Below are 18,224 nucleotides of genomic sequence, written 5' to 3'. Positions count from 1 at the left end.
CAGTACAATTGTTTTTAAACATATTGCAGTATTCTGCCATATTGCAATTTACCTTTTTCCAAACTTCAAATTATGTCCCCAAAAGGAAACTTTTTCAACATCTGTTGTATCTAAAAAAATGAAGTGTTCATCTCACTTCAATTGTATTGCTGCAAAAATGGGATTGTCAAGCAGAAAAACTAACCAACACATAAAAGAACGATACTTAGCGTCTGTGTATCAATACAGTATTGCCACGGAAAATATCGCAATGGTATGCTGTATCAATTTTTTTCCCCACCTCTAACAAGTGTGCCTTCAGATAACACCAAACATGTCACATGGAAAATTAGAAAATGTGTTTATTCATCCTTTCAAACAGGTCCAACAAGCAAAGAAACATGGAACAGTATGTTCATTTTAGACAATACTGTGAATGCCAGTAAACCAGCTATTCCTTTAAGTATATTTACAGGCACAGAGATGAAGTGTTAACATGAGATCCATCCTTGTACTCCATGTTGACCTGTGCAAACTGTTTTCTCTATTGTATGTGACAAATGCAGTTAAATATCGATGTCGTTTGTACGGCAGGCATTTTAACATCACTTTTGGCTTAAGCCTAACTTCCATTCAACATTCTTGTTGGTCATGTACAGCGGTAACAAATGAGCAAAGCATCAGCAGCAGACAAGAGGTTACAATAAAAACCATGACAGAAATGTCGAGGATGACAAAACCTGCATCAAACATCATGCAACACATTATGTCAATCCTATTCCCATTATTCAAAGAAATTATTTTGTAGACAGTGGACGCTTTACTGTATATCAACTGCACAAAAACTTGTATAAAAATAGACCGAAACAAGGCAACAGGTTGTCTTACATTGCTGGAAAGACGGGAAAGACGAGTTTAGGAAAAAAGGAAAAAACGACCATTAACCGACATTTATAGATTGTTTTGTACAATATATTGATGCTTTTTGCACAAGGAAATAAGTAATCTTAATGTCACTTCAGTGGACTGTTGTGGGCAAGGCTTGATTTATTTAAACTGGGCTTGAGAATCTCATGGATGTCACACAGTCCAGTACATTTTACTTTTTGGTTAATATAATAAAAAGTGGCTGTTAACAGTCATCCCTCAGTCTCTTTCACAAATTTTGAGACAAATGTACGATCAAATGCTATAACAAGCCAATAAATATTTTTTAGAGAAGCAGCTATAGCCGAATACCTGTCTATTTTGATACCTATATGTTGGAGAAACTATTTTTGAAAAAGTGTAGAAGGGACTTAAATTGCATGTATGTTGACATGAGATAAAAGACAAAAGAAAGTCTGTTCACTGTTCTTGCGAGCCCCAGGAAATGTAGTCAGGCCGTGTGGCTGCGCTGTACTCGTCTATCAGCTGCTGGACCACTTCACGGGAGTTGTCCAGCTCGTCAAAGTTTTCCTTGAATATGTCCTCTTTGCGGAACTGCTCCAGGAAGGCTTCACGCTTACGCAGTTTGTCATACTGCCGGCACGTCCGCTCGAACAGCTGTGGGACAGCAACGGATACGTTTCAGGTCGTTATTCTGACTTCTTTAAAACTTCAACACTTTCAGTTTTATTTATAACTTCCAGGCTACCAGAAAGGAAAATGAACAGTATGACTTCACTAAAACTTCCTTAGATGACTGTATTTCCCCTTACTTGAATTCAAGATCTAAAATAATGAAATGAAAAAGTTTAATTTGGGCATTATAGTATGACAGTCTGTAAAGGCTTTCCCATATTAAGATTTGATATCACAGGACTGCATTTTTCCTCAACTTCACAGCTAATGTTTTAAACCAGCAAAAGGGGGAAAAAAATAATTTGACAGGATGATGATGAAAAGCCAAATTATTTTAATTGCTTGAACTTCAGTTTTAGGACAATGCATATACTCACGTATTGACTCAGAACAAACAAAGGCCTCAACTGTATAAATACACACCGTTGAAGAATGTAACTGAACAGGGTGAGGTAATGCAACTCAAAGATGAGCACTTACAGAGGAGATACTTGTGTGGTTGGCCATCATCAGGCCGCTGACTCGGTGGGCCGAGGGCAGGTACGGGGACTTCCTGGACAAAGCCACCTGGATGCTGGCGGGACCCCACGGAATGAAGCTGGCAAGTTTACGCTCCCTGATCCTTTGGAGGCTTTTATGCACCTACAGTAAAGTATAATACGACTGAATACTCTGCAAACATGTTAAGTTATTTGGAATTAATAATATAGATGGACACCCCACACACATACTGTGCACTCGTACCTGTGTGGGGTCGACCTCTCCCTGGATGATGTTGAGGATGGCAATGTAACAGTGACTCGGCTGTCTCTCTCTTCCTGTGGACACCATCACGTTCTTGGGTTGCAGAAGCCTCCTCATCACATCCAGCACTGTGGTTTTCCTCACACTAGCAACCTGAAAATGGACATTCAGTCTTTGAAATTAGAACTCCTAATTGCAAGAATTCTTTCCATTACAATCCTCTGATGCTGGCTTAACATTAAAACATTTGGCACCATTTGGTGTTATTTCACTCACCGACTGGTCAGTAGTAAGCGGAGTGTACCCGGTCATAAGGAAGTGGAGGCGGGGTGTGGGGATGAGGGATGCTATCAGGCCAATAAGGTCGTTGTTCATGTAGCCCGGGTAACGGAGGGTGGTTGTGCTTGCAGACATGATGGTGGAAACCTGTGTGTATGACGGTTCAGTTAGACAGGGCTTTAAGTGACAATTTAAGCTACAATTCATTAGGAAGTTTCAAAGAAGTTAGAGCTGAGCGAGATATCAAATTAATTAGAATTTTGGTTTCTGCACAATGTGTAAAATGTCTACTTCACGAAATCTTGCTCTTACAGCACACAAAAAGAGTACTTTCAGTCAAAAGGTTATAACATTAGCTGTCTAACGCAGTTTCAAGTCTTTTTGCATTTTGCATTACATGTTGTATTAAAATCTGGAATGAATATGTAGATTTTCATTTCTTGGCCACATTGACCAGCCCTAAAAAGGAATGCAGCCTAAATTCAAAATCTCTAAGTGTGGCCAAGCAAGCTGACATACCATTTGGAAAGTACAGCCCTGTGCAACTCATTTCCAAGAAAGTTGAAATCCAGTCTGATCGGCAACTGACTTGCCAAACTAGTTTGTAATTTTTTAAGTGAGCGGCATGAATCTAGAACAGCCTGTCTCAACGTTTGCCTTTGTTTAACTACAGTCTGGTGGACTGCAGAGGCTAAAACCTGCTGACTGACGAGCTGTGAAAACAACTAAAGGAGGAGTAAGAGGTTGGAACACTGAGTGGCGTATCTCACTCACCAGCTGATTGATCTGGGAGAACGAGGGGTTCTGGATACGCAGCCTGTCGGTGGCGATGCGATTTAGAGCTGTGTTATCCAACACCACCTAAAGTACAACATGTAAAGAGAGTAATGGGGCAATTATTAGACAAATGAAAATGCAGAAAAGAAGAGCTTCAGCACAACATAGTGAAGAAGGTCAAAACACTGCTGTGATGTTAAAGAAAAAGAAAGGAGGATATCAGAGTAATGACGCAGTCAAGGTACCTCTTAAGGAGCAACACAGTGTGCAGTTGTTAGACTTGAACATAAAAGACACACTGTACAGTTGCAACAGGGGGGCCGATTCCATTAGCTCTCTGGCTAATTTAATCAACTTGAGGGCCTTATGCAAGACCCTGCAGGAAGTAGGTAGTAGAGAGGAAACGCCATTAGACTGTTAGAGCATCTCAGACTAATATAATCACCAATTTAAGACTGAGTTTTATGAAGTTTGATTGCAGCTGGCACTGCAGTTAGCTTTTTTATTACCAGTAGACCACTACACAAGCACTGAGGCAGCCTAAAAAGTAAAAATCAACAAATGAACTGGCTATGTGTGTGTGTGTGTGTGAGACAGACTACATTTAAAAGGGATTGTAAGGGGACTGACTTTGATGTCATAACAGTTTGACATGTGTACTAGCAGGTACTTGCTGCATTTTGACCCGTAAACTTTACGTCAGAACACAGGAGGCCAAATTTATTTAACAGTCTGACATCACATCATAATTTTGTTGGCTGCTTTTTTGTAAAATTAGTTTTCCTAAGCTTCCATGTTTTATTTTGACATTGTTTGTCCAAGTGCTACAATTACAAGCTAACCATAGCTTGTATACAAATGTGTTTTATTCCACCTTGTGAGGTTATTTAGAGCCATGGCTGCATTGTGAAGCGATGTGAGCGATGGGGATTAAGCAACATCCATCCATGAGTGCTGCAGCTCACCACGCAGTCTGCATTCTGTGTGAGCCTCTTCAGTGTGAGCAGCGAGTTGTACGGCTGAACAACCACATCACTCATCTCGTCCTGGTTTGGGAAAACAGAGTAAGTCTGCACCAGCTTCTTTGGGTATCTGGAGATCAGAAAATATACAATATATACGTGTATAATATTCACACAAACTAGGTAACGAGAAAATGTTTTGACAAAAAAAAAGTTTGTTGTTGCTACATGTGTGTTTGTGGACCTGTCATTGAGTTTCTCCAGCAGGTAGGATCCCAGCCCCGAACCAGTCCCCCCAGCAATGGAATGACACAGGACAAATCCCTACAAAGACAAAGAGTTACTCATTACTCGCAGTACACATTTACAGCTCCAGCATGTGCCACGTGTGTATAAAGCTTACTGTAAACTCTACTAATGCAAAATAAAAAAACAACTGTGCGTGGGTGAGCAAATGCCTCTCTTCCAAGGTACTTATATAAATGGGAGTGCAGCCCCACCTCACAAATAGGCTGCCTTACCCCCCCCAACACAGCCCTGTAATACCTGCCTTCTACACTCGCCCAGCTATTATCACCAGACATTCTACACGCCACACCCTGCCAACATACACTTGCTCACGGCAGCACGGCCCACATTCTTATCCAACGTACACACGAGTGCACACACTAAATAATAATGTGGGGTCAAAATGTGAATGAGAGGGGAAATGCGAGTGTTATTTTATGGGAGGCTGGCAGCTGAAGAAAGTTCGCCAAAATGAAAGAGGCTAAGAATAACAGTGAGCCATTGGTGGGCCTTTGCCATATTTAAGATGTCAGGGACTGGCACTGTTTTAACATAGTTTTGATCAAGTCGTTCATTTCTAGTTTACTACCAAAAAAGATGTTAGAGTCTGACTGAAAGAATAAAAGAAGTAATGTTTAGGTACAAGCAAGTGTTCCCCTTTATTATTTAGACCATGGATGAATTACTGAAAGGGTCACCGGGCACAGACCCAGAGGCTCAAGAGGTCAGGTGGCTACATGAGCTTCACCTGCAAAATGTCACTAAAAAAGACAAAAATCAAACAGATGGTATTTGTAGTTGTTTTGTGTATTTCAGTCTGTGTATTGTGCTCTATGTAGGAGGAGTGAGGGGCCTTTTCTGTGTCCAGGGCCCCGGTGTTTCATAATTTGTCTATTATTTAGACAAAATCCCTTCCATTTCTACAGGTTCAACCAGAAAATACCTCATCACATTAACTACAAATAGGGAATATTTTCTTGCATGTTTGAAGTTCAGGTTCCAGTTGCAAGTTGCTATTGAGTGGGGTAAGATTTGAAGCAATATTTCTACACTTGGCAATATCACATTACTTTTAAATCTGTTTTTTTTTTTTAATTCCAAACAGTCAGAGCCCTGATCACTCCCAGCCCCAGGGACACTCGGTATGTGATAAACTGGAAAACTTGCCTCCAGGCTGTCACTGCCATCTGCCTCCCGATCAATGATGTCAAAGATGTCTTCTTGGATTTTTTTGCCCTAGAGGAAACAAAAGAATTCACAGAATTTTACATGCATACATTTTTATTTCTGAGGTTTACAGAAAGAAACACTTTATTTCCAGTGATCACCTGTGAATAACCACTAGCCCAGTTGTTCCCAGCACCTCCACCATGCTCAGAGAGGTAGATGTTCTCTTGGTTGTAAAGGTTTGCATAAGGAGAGTTGAGAATGGAGTGGATCACCCTCGGCTCCAGATCCAGGAGAACTGCGCGGGGGATGTAGTGCTCATCGTCAGCCTGTGGAGTTTTATGAATAACCAGGAATTAGCTGCTCATACTGCACAAGAGAGCTGCAAACATTAAATTGATTAAGTTGTCAACTATTAAATTATTTACCAACTACTTTGATAATTGATTACTTATATGAAAGTTCCCTAATTACAGCTTATATTTTTCTGGTTTCGGCAATCCTCTATGACCGTAAACTGAATATCTAAAAACTACAACCACTCCTATAATCTATCTACAATCTAGTGGCACTTAACGTTGTTGCTCTTTAAGCATCATCCGAAAAAGATTCAACTTACAATGGTGTGCAGAAAAGACTCTAAATGTTGGAGCAATTCATGATTTTGTTATTATTTTAACTATTGGTTGATTTGTTATCTTTATTAGTTAACTATTTTATTTTATTTCAGATTAACTTGAATTATACAGCTACATAACTTTGTTTATCATAAGTATTTTATTTGGGTTATTTTTAGTATCTGTTCCTGCTTTTGTTTTGAAGGTACCAGGCAGCCTTAGCCACCAGGTGTAGTCTACATATACAGGTGAAAAGGAACGTGGAGGTGGACACCGGGGAGGACTGATTGGTTTTTTTTTTGTTCTACAGAGCCTAGAGACGCGATTGCTCCTTTTTGTGAAATGTTTGTTAGCTGAGATATTAGATTAATAAACCTCCCAGAATGCCATCACCGGACAATGAACGGTTTTATCTCTGTGTAAGATTCACTCCTTCGGTGCCTCAGTAGCTGTTGGACCTTGAGCTTTTAGTTTGTTTTGTTCAATCTGAAGGAGAATGCGGCACTACACTAATTTTGTAAATCATGATGTGAGAGATAATGAAGAGAAGCAGTCAGTGTTTGCACCAGTTACCTGATAGAAGAACACATCCTTTCTGTCGGTCCCTTCAGTTGCAAACTCCTCAACAATCCCCTCCGGACTTATGCCATGCTCTGCACACAGCTGCTTCCAAAATTCAAAACCAACTGCAAAACACAGAAAGAAGCAGGTTAGCAAAAACGTTAATGTGTTGTCTGTGACTGGAACGTTACGAACTTACAAGACAAACTGTTAACACATCAAGTATTATGACCTGCATCGATAACGTTAATGCTAGTTAACGGTAATTTGCATTAACATTAGATTACATTATATGTATGTAACGTTAGAGAGCAAATTACACAAGTCAGCTAGCGTTAAATTAGGTTATGCTGTCGCTGTTTGTGTTATGTTTTGATCTTAGCTTGATACTAGCACTTAGCTTCATCTTCAGGTCATCTTAGCTAGCTAGTTATTTTATTGTACATCGGATAACGTAATAAGGTTCTCATGTGAGCAGAAGGATAACAATCTTAACCTTAACCTCGTCGTTCACGTACTTTGATTTCCACATTGTCCAAGCTGCAGCGTTATTATTTCCCGCGGCATGTTCAGTCTCCAGTTGTTCTTTATTTAGCTAGCCTGTTTGCTTGCTAGCTAAATAATACAAGAAATATGTAGCTAGACTGCAGTCCAAACCACTTCACCACCACCACAAACGGCTAGCTAGCTAACCGCTAGTCCTTGCCGCTTGCAAATTTCCTTTATTTCAGGATGGTGAAGGCATGACCCGCCCTTTTCTGCCTCTGATTGGCTAGTACTTGTTGCCTACATTGGTTGGATTGGTTAGTTTTAGGCATGAGATCTAAGATTGGTTAGGTTTAGAGCAAGAATGTCAGGTAAGCCAATCAGAGACAACGTAGGACGGCCTATACCTTCGCCTTCCTAGGAAAACGAATATCGCTTCCCGCTCTGCGCTTGTTGCTGATATGACGCATGGATGACGCTCTAAGCAGGATTGTCTTCTAACCGACATTAAAGGTGCCTGCTGCCACCTACTGTGTCGGAGCGTGTTAAGCCCATAAACACATAGCCAAGCAGACGCATTCAAAGCAGATAATCCGGGAAAGTTCAAGTCAAACTCATGTAAACACCACTGACGTCCCTCCTTTGGTTTGACTTTGCTGCCTGTATGTTTTTTTAAAAAAAATTATTTTGAATGTCTGCGCCGGCAGTATCAGTATGCTCTTATTTCTGCCTTGACAGACGTGGAGTGGATGGAGTGTTCAGGACCCTCCTGAACACTCAACCCCATTGGGCCCTGAACACACACACACACACACACACACACACACACACACACACACACACACACACACACACACACACACTACTAATAATAATAATAATAATAATTATAACAATAATAATAATAATAATAACAATAATTATTATTATTATTATTTTTCTGCCTTTCAGCTAGTGCAGTATTTGTCATTGCCCTGCCCGCCTGTCAAGTTAGGGTTAGATACAATAGCTAGTATCCGGTATTCCGGTTAAATCATTTCAAAATAAAACTTTTAAAGTAGACTGTAGTTACACATTGTGGCCACCGAAGGGCACTGTTGATACATTATAAACATTCTAAAAAGTCAACACTTTTATTTTAACAAACATCAAACAATATGTAATGTTACAATATTCATTACAAATGAGAAAATAACGAACGTTTTCATTACAAATCTTTTTTGTATTCATAGGTCACAGCGTGTTTCTGATTGACATTTCAGGGATTAGGATACAACCATAGACTGTATATTTATTAATAATAATATTAACGGTCTAGGGATACAACACGTTACGTATCTTCATCATCTTGTTGCACATAAAAACCCACTTACGTTACATAGCTACCGAATCGGAAGCGACAGAGCCTCTTAACAAACTGTATTTAGATTGTACAAAGCCATACAAAACCATTTCGTAAACACAATAGAAAATAAAATGGGTATATGAATGTTTTAACCTAAAATATGTTTCCACGATGACTTGCTGACTTGTTTGTCAATCTAGGCCTACGGCTTCAACGCAAACAAGCACCCTAAAGATTTCTAATCCACTTGAACGCAGCATGACACGGGCTCGTCGTGCAGATTCTGATTGGGCTGCTGAGTGCTGAGGAAAAACAGGTGACGCCATATTGTCAGCTTCCGAAGAAAGCGCAACATGTCTGCAAACATGACCAAATAGTACGTGTCATCTTATTTTTAAACGTTTGAACACTGTCTTTGATAACATGCTTGTTTGTAACATAATTAGGTGTTTAACAAGATGATTCAGCTGGCGTGGCTAGCTGTTAGCTCGATGTTGTGAGTGGTCTTGCTCCGTGGCGCTGTGGTGTCCCTCATGTAATGTTAACGTCACCTGTTTTTATTATGCCTTTATTTTACAGGCAGACTTTATCGACAGTAAACGCTAAAATGGCGCACATTGGGGCAATGGAAGACGCATCCCCGAATGATCATTCTGCCCAGCAGGCGTCCAGTGTTTGCCTGCGAAGTCGACCATGCTCCAGCGAGAGAGACGGTCAGGTACGGGCTGTCAAAGCTGCTCTTCAGACCAGGTTGGGGCCCTACGAGCCCGTCCTGACCTACCTACAGTCTGTCCTAGTTTGGGAAAGACCCTTACAGTGTGTGCTTCTCTACACTGTGGTCAACGTTGTGTTCTGGTGAGTTTCAGCGCATATTTAGTTTATTTTGATGGTAAGTTTGTTCCGTCTCCCTAGTCTGTTTGTTTGTGCCAGTGTTATAGCAACCTACGTTCAGACAATACAGAAGCTGTTTGGTCGTTGGCGAAAGTAAAGGTGACCGCCAGCAGCTGGTGCTTTTACACAATGCAAATGGGTCATCTGTCAATTCAAGACAAGACAGGTGGCTGGCTCGTAGTACTATTCATAGACGCACTCTACAAACACTACTACCTTAATTCTAATGTTTCTCCTAACTGTTGTCTTAATCTTGATAACAGCTTAAAGTCGTGGATTATCCTCTTTACCAGTGTCCTTGTCGCGGCGAGTGCGAGGCAGTACATTTTGGTTAAATCGGCAATTTACAGACCAGTGTTTTGTCAATACAAAAGAGGAAATTTATTTTGAGTGTGTAACAGCTAATACTATGAGGAATTAATCACATGTTAGTGAATATTATACTATTTTTTCTCATGTGTAACTATGTGTATTAGGTCAGCCCTAAACTCAGAAATGGACTCAAACAAGAAAACCAAGAATTAACTACAGAAGTAATCAATAGAAGAAAGTGTAGGACTGGGACACGTTCTGGCTTAATTAAGTGACCTTAATGTTGTTGTATAGTAAGAATCACTGAGCTAGGACATAGAGAGAGGAAGCTGGGCTCACCAGCCTCCTCCTGGAGCTCAGACATTCAGCTTTGATTTGATTAGACCACTGGACGTGTTAGGCCGCCCTGTCCTGTCTCCCTTTTACTTGTGCTTCAGCACAAACATGGTGGTGCAGGCTAGTTTCTTCCTAAGGATTATGTACTCATGATATACTAAATGCATAAAGTGACTGAAAATGACAAGTCACATGTTGATGGAGAGGCAATATTACATTACATGTAATTTAGCCAACACTTTTATTCAAAGCGGCTTACAAAGCAACTAGGGGTTAAGTGTCTAGCTTAGGGACACATTGGTTAATGTATCTCGGTGGGAATTGAACCCAGATCTCCTACACCAAAGGCATGTGCCATATCCACTGCGCCATCGCCACCACCAATATGGGCCACCTTTCTGACTGTAGGGTCACTGAGGTTGTCCTATTTTTCCTTCTTAAAGCACAAAGTAGGAAAAGGATACAAAATAATAAAATCTTATTCCACCTCACAATGAAAGAAAATCAACAAAAAACATTGCTGTTTAAGTGAGTTTACGCATTTTTCCATGATTCCTTTTTATTATTTTTTGCATTAATTTGTACTACAAGTGTACAATTGTTGTGTTTTTGAAGAACTAGGATTACTTAGTTACATAAATTACAAATGTCTGCCAACAAGATCTTGGTTAGGTTAATCTCTAACTGCTGATTGGCAGAATTCTGTTACATTGTAGTGATCAACACGTTTTGAGATTTTGTGAAGTGGAGCAACACTTTAACTGTTGAGACCCAAGGAAGTAAAATCTTTGTGTAAAAGTGGACAAAAAGCACTTTAAACAACACTATTTAGATGTAGCTTTTCCATTGTTAGTGGATGGGAATTTTAATTATCATCACTTCCCTTATTTGTCACCCCTTCGTTGTATTTATATTAAAGCAGTGCCGTCAGTTTGAATAAGAAAATGTAACATCCTATTTATGTATCCTATCCTCTTTCCTGTTTTTTTTCTATGCTATAATTAATGGGTGTAACAAACACCAGAGGGTGGGATAACTTCCTCTTTTCTTAGTCCTGACTAAAGGAAACAGCAGATCATCTATTGAGGGCTTTGTGGTTTCATGAATTGTGTACTAAATTGCTGAATTTTGTAACCTTGTTTTTCCATGGGGTAATAGGCACTAGAAGTACTGTCTATTTATGTGTTTTTCTTTGTTTTTATTCCCCTCAGGTTCTTCGCCCTGACCTCACTGCGCCTGCTGTGCCTGCTGGCTTCTGGTCTGGCTGTGATTGTCTTTGTTGACACCTGGAGAAACAAGATCTGGCCAGAGATCGGAGGTGGTACCAGTTGCTTTTTATGGGGGCTCTTTATACCTCTCGAAGACACCCTGACATGTTTTATTTTATTGTTTTTTTTATAAATTCTTTCTTGCATTAATTGTACCACATAGCATTCCCCATGTTGCTATGATTACAACAGATGAACTTTGTCAGAATATATATGCAACCAGTCAGCAGCCCTAAACACTGAGACATTTGATAACATTTGAACATGTGTAACGTACCAAGTGTGCAAGGTTCCATAGAGATCAGAGACTGGAGACAAGCTTGATGAGACTGTGCCACACATTTCGGACTACTTTTTAATATATTGTACTCTCAATTTGTTTCCTAAAGTGATGAATGTTCCTCTCATTCCACAGTCAGAAATCATGACGAAGCAGAAAATGAAAGGTTTGTTACTGTAACCACCAGCCAGTATTCCAAACAACAATAATGACGGTAAATAAAAAAAGTAGAAAATAGTTTATCAGTTTCTCTATTTTTTCCAGCTGGGGTCTGGTGCAACCTGGCATCCTCAGTGTGCCTGAACTATGCCACCACATCGCTGAGGCCTGGGTCAGTGGAGCCGTTATCACATCCAGTGCGATGCAGTACAAACAACATAACCCTGGCATGGTACGGACAACACGAAATATGAAGAAAATCTGTCATATATGTCTCATCTCCCATCTAATCTCATTCTCACACTAGGCACTGCAATCCACCCCATATTATAATTATAGCGAGCGAATGAATGAATGAATGAATGAGTGAATGTCAATATGTTGTCCAGCCCTATTCTGGTTGTAAGCATGGGATACATGCACCATAGTCGACATGTATTGTAGGTGCTGACTTGATTCCCTATGTGTTGTTGCCCTGTGTCAGTTCTGCCTCCTGACCTGTGGAGTCTTCGCCTGCTTGGCTGTGATTGGACGCTACATTCCTGGATTGGTGCTCTCATACTCTGCCGGTGAGTCCTAGCCGTTTAATCAGTCCTAACTACAGATCCAGGCTCCTTTACAGGATCTCTTAGGCGAGGAAACTCAGCTGAATGGTCCTATTTAAAATTAAAATAAATAAATGGGTTGTGAAACCAGATCTGTGGGCCCTCGGTACCAGGGCCTATCCTGGGAAGTGATTAAAACCATAATGAGGCACACAAGGAAGGAATGAGTGAGTGAGGGAAGGGAAGGGAAAGGAGCCAGGCAGAAAGCTCAGGAGTCCAGACTGAGACTGGGCTAATCTCCTAACCTCCAACCATGTAGGCTGGAGAGCCTGGGAGGCAAGAGCTGCCAAGGCCCTTTTCTCTGACGTCTGAAATGATCCACAGCAGCTTTACATGTCAACTCTGCCTCACCTTCACTGTTTCTCTAATAAAGCTAACGCAGGCTTGTGTCTACTGACAGTAATGCGAGTAATCCAGAAACTGAATCTGTACAGAACATTAACAAACACAGTTTTGTCTTACCATGTGTAGTAAACAACGCCCTCTTTCTTTATAATGACTAGTAATATGTTTCCCTCCTCTAGTGTGGGCTACTCTCCTGGCTCCTCTGGGAGCCTATCACAGAGTTTTTCAGCATGTGTGTGTGAAGCTGGATCCGGTCCTGCAGCGACTGGACTTCAGTGTTTGTGGATACATGATGTCAAAGCCTATTGATAATCAGTGTAAGTAGTACATGAATATTTAATTTTTTTATCCAACTACCTTTGATATTTGAAACTTTGCATGCTGATTTGACACTGCAAATTAAATGAAAATAAAGTCAACGCCCCAACTGAACCATAAACAAATAAATGTAACGTCATAAACTTCACATTTCTTTTACTACTAACAGTGTTGCATTTGTTTGAATAACGCTGGTTTCACTGCTTTAGATATGAGTCATCACGCTGCTCATTTACAGCCAGCAACTGACATATTGTTGATGCTTTAGTGCCCTCTCGTGGCATTAAACCACAGGATTTTACGCTCACTTGTTAAGCTGATTACATGCACTGTTTGTAACTGTAAATGGATTCTCTGTATGTTTGTTTCTCTGCAGTCCTGCGGAGGCCACTCCGTGGATTAGCTTCAGGTAAAGACAGTGATAGCGAGGAGGAGGAGTTAGCTGCTTTCTGCCCAACGGTAAGTCTGTTTAACTCCCAAACTCTATATTTGAATCAAACTGGCACTAATTCTGTCAATATTGCACTATAAACGGACTGTTGGTTACTAAAGGTTACTAAATGCATCTTAAATAAAGCACCCTCCCTATATGTGGACGGTGTGTGTTTATAAAATAAAATGTACAGATAAAACTTTCACTACTGTTGTATTTCAGCACGGTGTTAATTATAGTTACGCATCTGATCCACTTCCTGTTGGAGTTAAGAACATTTATGTGATGTGCTGTGTCTGTCATGGGCCTGTGTATTTACAGCAAAAAAGAGAGAATAGAACTACTACACCGTAACAGAAAGTTTGCAACCATTTTATAGCAGAGCAAAGGGTAAAAGCATACACAGTAAAAAGATTTTGACAACGTCTAATACAAAAAACTTCAAATCTGCATTTTCCCGCAGTTTGATGATGCTGTTGTTGCCAAGGAACTCGCACTGACCGACTCTGAGCACTCTGATGCTGAGGTGTCCTACACTGATAATGGAACATTTAACCTATCGCGGGGCCAGACTCCACTCACGGAGGGTTCTGAGGGTAAGAATACGGACATTGCAGATTTACTCCTCCTTTATTTTCTGGTTTGTTCTCGTCCCTCACCGTGTCCCTATCTGTATTTTGGTCAGATTTTGACAGACACAGTGATGCTGAGGAATCCTTTGCTCAAGACCTGCCAGACTTCCCCTCCATAAACCCTGACGCTACTTTGATGGATGACGACGATGACACAAGCATAGATCTGCCTAGTCTGGCTATGTATGGGCGAGCTAGTCACCGTTCAGCGCTGGATGTAGACGCTCATTTTGATTCAGATCAGGAGGATCTGGATGAAGAACTTTCTCTCAGCGGTCTGCCACCTGCCTCTGATTTTGCCGGAGACTTGGCTGGAGTCATTGCCAGCAACATGATCCAGGCAGCGCTGGCCGGGGCAATGCAACCTCAGCGTCCTACCACCCGGCGCAGAGAAGGCCCACCCAGGGCCGGGGTCCGCCGAAGCTACCGCAAGCAGTCCAGCTCCGAGCTAGACACAGACATGGACGGGGAAGACTTTGAAATGCTGGATCAGTCTGAACTGAACCAAATGGATCCGCTTGGAGGAGGAGCGGGTGCTCGACAGGGAGAGAGCCAGGGGTCTAACTTCTTGTCTAGCCTGCTGGGTAAACCACAGTGAAGTGTGCGTGTGTGTGTGAGGGGGGGGGGGGGGGGGGGGGGGGGGGGGGGGGGGGGGGGTGTATGTGTATGTGTATGTGTGTGCACATGTAAAACTTCATGGGCAGTGTAGATGAGCTGTGAGTGTGCGAACTGATTTTAGGTTCCAGCAGCCCTGCTCCTGATTGGCATCAGTTTTATCACTGTGAAGAACTCAATTCCTTTCCCTTTAAAAAAAAAAAACTTTATTCCCTTTCTTTTAAACCCTGATCTTTCAGAAAACATTTACTTTGTAGGCTGAGCAATAGGAAATGCAACAATAAACATATACGTTTTCTTTTTACAAACCAGCATTATTGAGCCTTGTTGCAGTCTTGCAATTACAGTATGGGCACCCATAAGTTCCTATGGTTCATGTTAATAACTATAAAAAAAGAACAACAGTGTCCATAAAATCTTTTCTATCTGGGGATCGAAGACATACAGGGCTATTCAACATGGGACCAAATATGACATTCCTGTTGGTTGAGCTGAGCCATGTGACTTCGATAGTGACAATATGGAACATCATTGCATGTTAAAGTTCATTTATTGTAACAGCTGAGTTAGTTAAATCAACCTTTTATTTTTTTCACCACATTTTGTCAATGAGTCACCAGTTAATGTCGATGTTCTGCCGTCCTTTCAAGTGACGTGGCTCTTAAAAGATTTTAGTTATTTTTTAAAGATTTTTTGGGGGGCTTTTCCCTTTTTATTGTAGTGACAGTAGACAGACATGAAAGGGGGAGGGAGATGGGGATGACACGCAGCAAATGGCTGCAGGTCAGATTTGAGCCGGGCCGCCGCAGTACTCAGCCAACAACGCGCTTACTGGGTGAGCTAGAGGCCGCCCTTAGATTTAATGTCACAGGTATACTGATTTTAACTTTAGATATTAAAACAGCCATTCTCTTTCATGATGAATACAATTTGGATCAACGTTTCAGTTCTCTCTATTTTCTTTCCCTTTTTTTGCCTTTCTCCTGTCTAACATATGAAGATATTTCATGCATTTTTGGGAGCTGATTTTCTTTTCCTTAAAGAACGTCCCATTCCAGTCTTGAGATATCTGATCTGGAGTAACACTTGATGTTACGCTTGTTGTTCATTGTATTTATGAACTTGTGCCCCAGCATGGGGATGTCTGTTTCTTTTCTCTGTGTGAGTAAGTTTAGAATATTTTTAATTTCCCTGCCCTTACAGCTCAATGACATATAATGTCCATGTTTAATACCTTGAACGAGCCCTAAAGGAATATTTCAACAAATCTCTTAATATCTTTGTGTCATCCTTGTATTTCATGTAGTTGACAGTCATGCTGAACCTTTTAAGAGAAAAATGAAACGTTCATTTCATAGATATTTTACTATTTTAATGGGGAAATGTGTTCACATTAAATTTGGGTAGAGAAAGTATCTTTTTTTTAAGTGTTTGTACAATCTGTTGGTTAGCCTGATCTCATTTTGCTCAGACAAACTATGTTAAAACTTTACTGTGGAATTGACACTTAACACAAATGAGCCACAGTTAAGATTTATTAAAATGAAATACAAATGCTGGGTTTATAAGTGGAAACACATTGCTCTCTTTAATTGTATTACTTTAAAGGGGAATTATAGCTTCAAAAGATTTAGCGCAATAGAAAATACTGCTGGATCCAAATTCATGGAGGTAAAGTACACACCGACTGAAATTGCTGGAATTGTAAAGTTTAAAGAAGAAGAAGAGGAGGAACTTGGTTTGGCGCCCTTTGTTAACCAGAATGTTGCTCATTGCTGCTCCATGAAGAGTCATTTCCCGGATAAGAGGATTGATAATGTGCATATTTGTGTATTTTCTTTGCTGTAACTGGTTTTGATATGTTTTGATGTGCAAATCATATTGAATAAAATGTTTGCAATAAAGTCTGTCTTTGGTCATTATTTCATGAGATAAGAGGTAAAAGGTGAACAGTGATCTCAGATGACGGTCAATACACCACTCTCCGCCCACGACACAACATACAAACCTTACGTTCTCCAACGACATGGGACTTTCTAATGGTGACACTTTGAAGAATGCACTTTTAAAGCATAACCTACTGATACCTACTTAAAGCACACTGATCAAATAAAAGAGTTTACCAAACTTAACAGGAAAATTAGAGAGTAAACAGGATACTGTAATGTAGAGATACTCCTGTGTTTAAAAGTGACAAGATGTCTTTAAACACAAGAAATATAGAATGATATATCGTTTTATGACAGCCTACTTTTCACATACTTAACTATGACTCTTTTTTGACATACTACAAAATGACTTTTTAATCACTTTTTTGGCATGCTATACTATGACTTTTTTACTACACTAAACTATTCCTTTTTATCACTTTTTGACATGTTATACCATGACTTTGTTTGAAAAACTATACTATAATTTATCAATATACTATACTATAACTTATTGTCATACAATCCTATGACGTTTTTACTGTACTAAACTGTTACTTTTTTACCACTTTTTTGACATACTATGCTATGATTCTTTATCACTCTTTTGACATGCTACACTGTGACTTTCTTTGGTGGCATTATCGCTCAGTGTTGGACTGAAGCGTGGAAGGTAGACTGGTAGCTGGAGAGGTATGAGCAGTTGCAGGTCCCTCTTTCTGGCATCTCTCTGTTTGTGCAAGTATGGGACCTGAGCATGTGTGAGAATATGTCAAGCCAGTGTATTTCATTCGAACAACAGAGTGAAACAATTGTAATTTCTCTGCTGGGGAGCAATACAGAGAATAAGTTATTATTGTTATTAAGAAGGCAGAACGGTTTGTGACCCTTGGTCACACACTATACTATGACTTTTTTATTTAAAAACATGACGTACTATACTATGACTTTTTAATACTGTCACTTTTTCCACATACTATATTATGACTTTTTGATCACTTTTCAACACACTATACTATAACTTTTTTCGACATGCTATACTATGACTTTTTGACATAATATACTGTGACTTTTTGATCACTTTTTCAACTTACCGCATGACGACTTTTTTTTTGACATAACATACAATGACTATTTTTAGCATACTATTGCATGACTTCTTTTGACAAACTACCAAACTATGACTTTTTATCATTTTTTTGACATACTATACTATGACTTTTTTGACATACTGTACTATGACTTTTTATCACTTTTATGACATACTGTGCCTTGACTTTTTCTGACATACTATACCATGACTTTTTTCAATGTATTATGGTATGACTTTTTGA

At 40.1% G+C, this 18,224-nt stretch overlaps 2 protein-coding genes across 4 annotated transcripts in view; one reads left to right on the top strand and one right to left on the bottom strand.

Annotated features, from left to right (window-relative positions):
* Positions 1 to 316: 316 nt before the first annotated feature.
* On the bottom strand, positions 317 to 7,759 carry tubg1 (tubulin, gamma 1). The gene is made up of 11 exons (XM_034895277.1): positions 7,456 to 7,759; positions 6,950 to 7,062; positions 5,921 to 6,088; positions 5,760 to 5,828; positions 4,549 to 4,628; positions 4,308 to 4,434; positions 3,340 to 3,426; positions 2,563 to 2,712; positions 2,287 to 2,439; positions 2,023 to 2,184; positions 317 to 1,524 (listed from the first exon to the last, which is right to left on the bottom strand). Exons 1-11 carry the CDS (start codon positions 7,502 to 7,504, stop codon positions 1,327 to 1,329), a joined length of 1,356 nt encoding a protein of 451 aa, XP_034751168.1. The 5' UTR covers positions 7,505 to 7,759; the 3' UTR covers positions 317 to 1,326.
* A 1,236-nt stretch (positions 7,760 to 8,995) lies between these two features.
* Positions 8,996 to 18,224, top strand: part of retreg3 (reticulophagy regulator family member 3) — a 19,139-nt gene continuing 9,910 nt past the window's right edge. Inside the window, exons 1-11 of one of the 3 annotated variants that reach the window (XM_034895274.1) lie at positions 8,996 to 9,144; positions 9,348 to 9,623; positions 11,519 to 11,625; positions 11,991 to 12,021; positions 12,120 to 12,246; positions 12,499 to 12,583; positions 13,144 to 13,281; positions 13,659 to 13,741; positions 14,179 to 14,311; positions 14,401 to 14,963; positions 15,033 to 16,866. In XM_034895274.1, the coding sequence (XP_034751165.1) occupies positions 9,376 to 9,623; positions 11,519 to 11,625; positions 11,991 to 12,021; positions 12,120 to 12,246; positions 12,499 to 12,583; positions 13,144 to 13,281; positions 13,659 to 13,741; positions 14,179 to 14,311; positions 14,401 to 14,945 (1,497 nt within the window). In that variant the 5' untranslated portion in view covers positions 8,996 to 9,144; positions 9,348 to 9,375 and the 3' untranslated portion in view covers positions 14,946 to 14,963; positions 15,033 to 16,866. Of the gene's footprint in view, positions 9,145 to 9,347; positions 9,624 to 11,518; positions 11,626 to 11,990; positions 12,022 to 12,119; positions 12,247 to 12,498; positions 12,584 to 13,143; positions 13,282 to 13,658; positions 13,742 to 14,178; positions 14,312 to 14,400; positions 14,966 to 15,008; positions 16,867 to 18,224 lie in introns of those variants that run through there. The other 2 variants (XM_034895273.1, XM_034895275.1) reach the window with 2 other exon arrangements.

This window comes from Etheostoma cragini, chromosome 15, assembly GCF_013103735.1.
Source record: "Etheostoma cragini isolate CJK2018 chromosome 15, CSU_Ecrag_1.0, whole genome shotgun sequence".
In the NCBI taxonomy this organism is placed as follows: domain Eukaryota; kingdom Metazoa; phylum Chordata; class Actinopteri; order Perciformes; family Percidae; genus Etheostoma; species Etheostoma cragini.
This window is presented reverse-complemented; position numbering and strand designations above follow the sequence as displayed.

Excerpts from the sequence above, each read along its gene's own strand:
- tubg1 (XM_034895277.1), bottom strand. The coding sequence starts at position 7,504 with ATGCCGCGGGAAATAATAACGCTGCAGCTTGGACAATGTGGAAATCAA. Across the intron at positions 4,435-4,548 it reads CTGGAGAAACTCAATGACAG|ATACCCAAAGAAGCTGGTGC; the intron begins GTCCACAAACAC and ends TCTGATCTCCAG. Across the intron at positions 2,440-2,562 it reads CGCTTACTACTGACCAGTCG|GTTGCTAGTGTGAGGAAAAC; the intron begins GTGAGTGAAATA and ends GTCCATTTTCAG.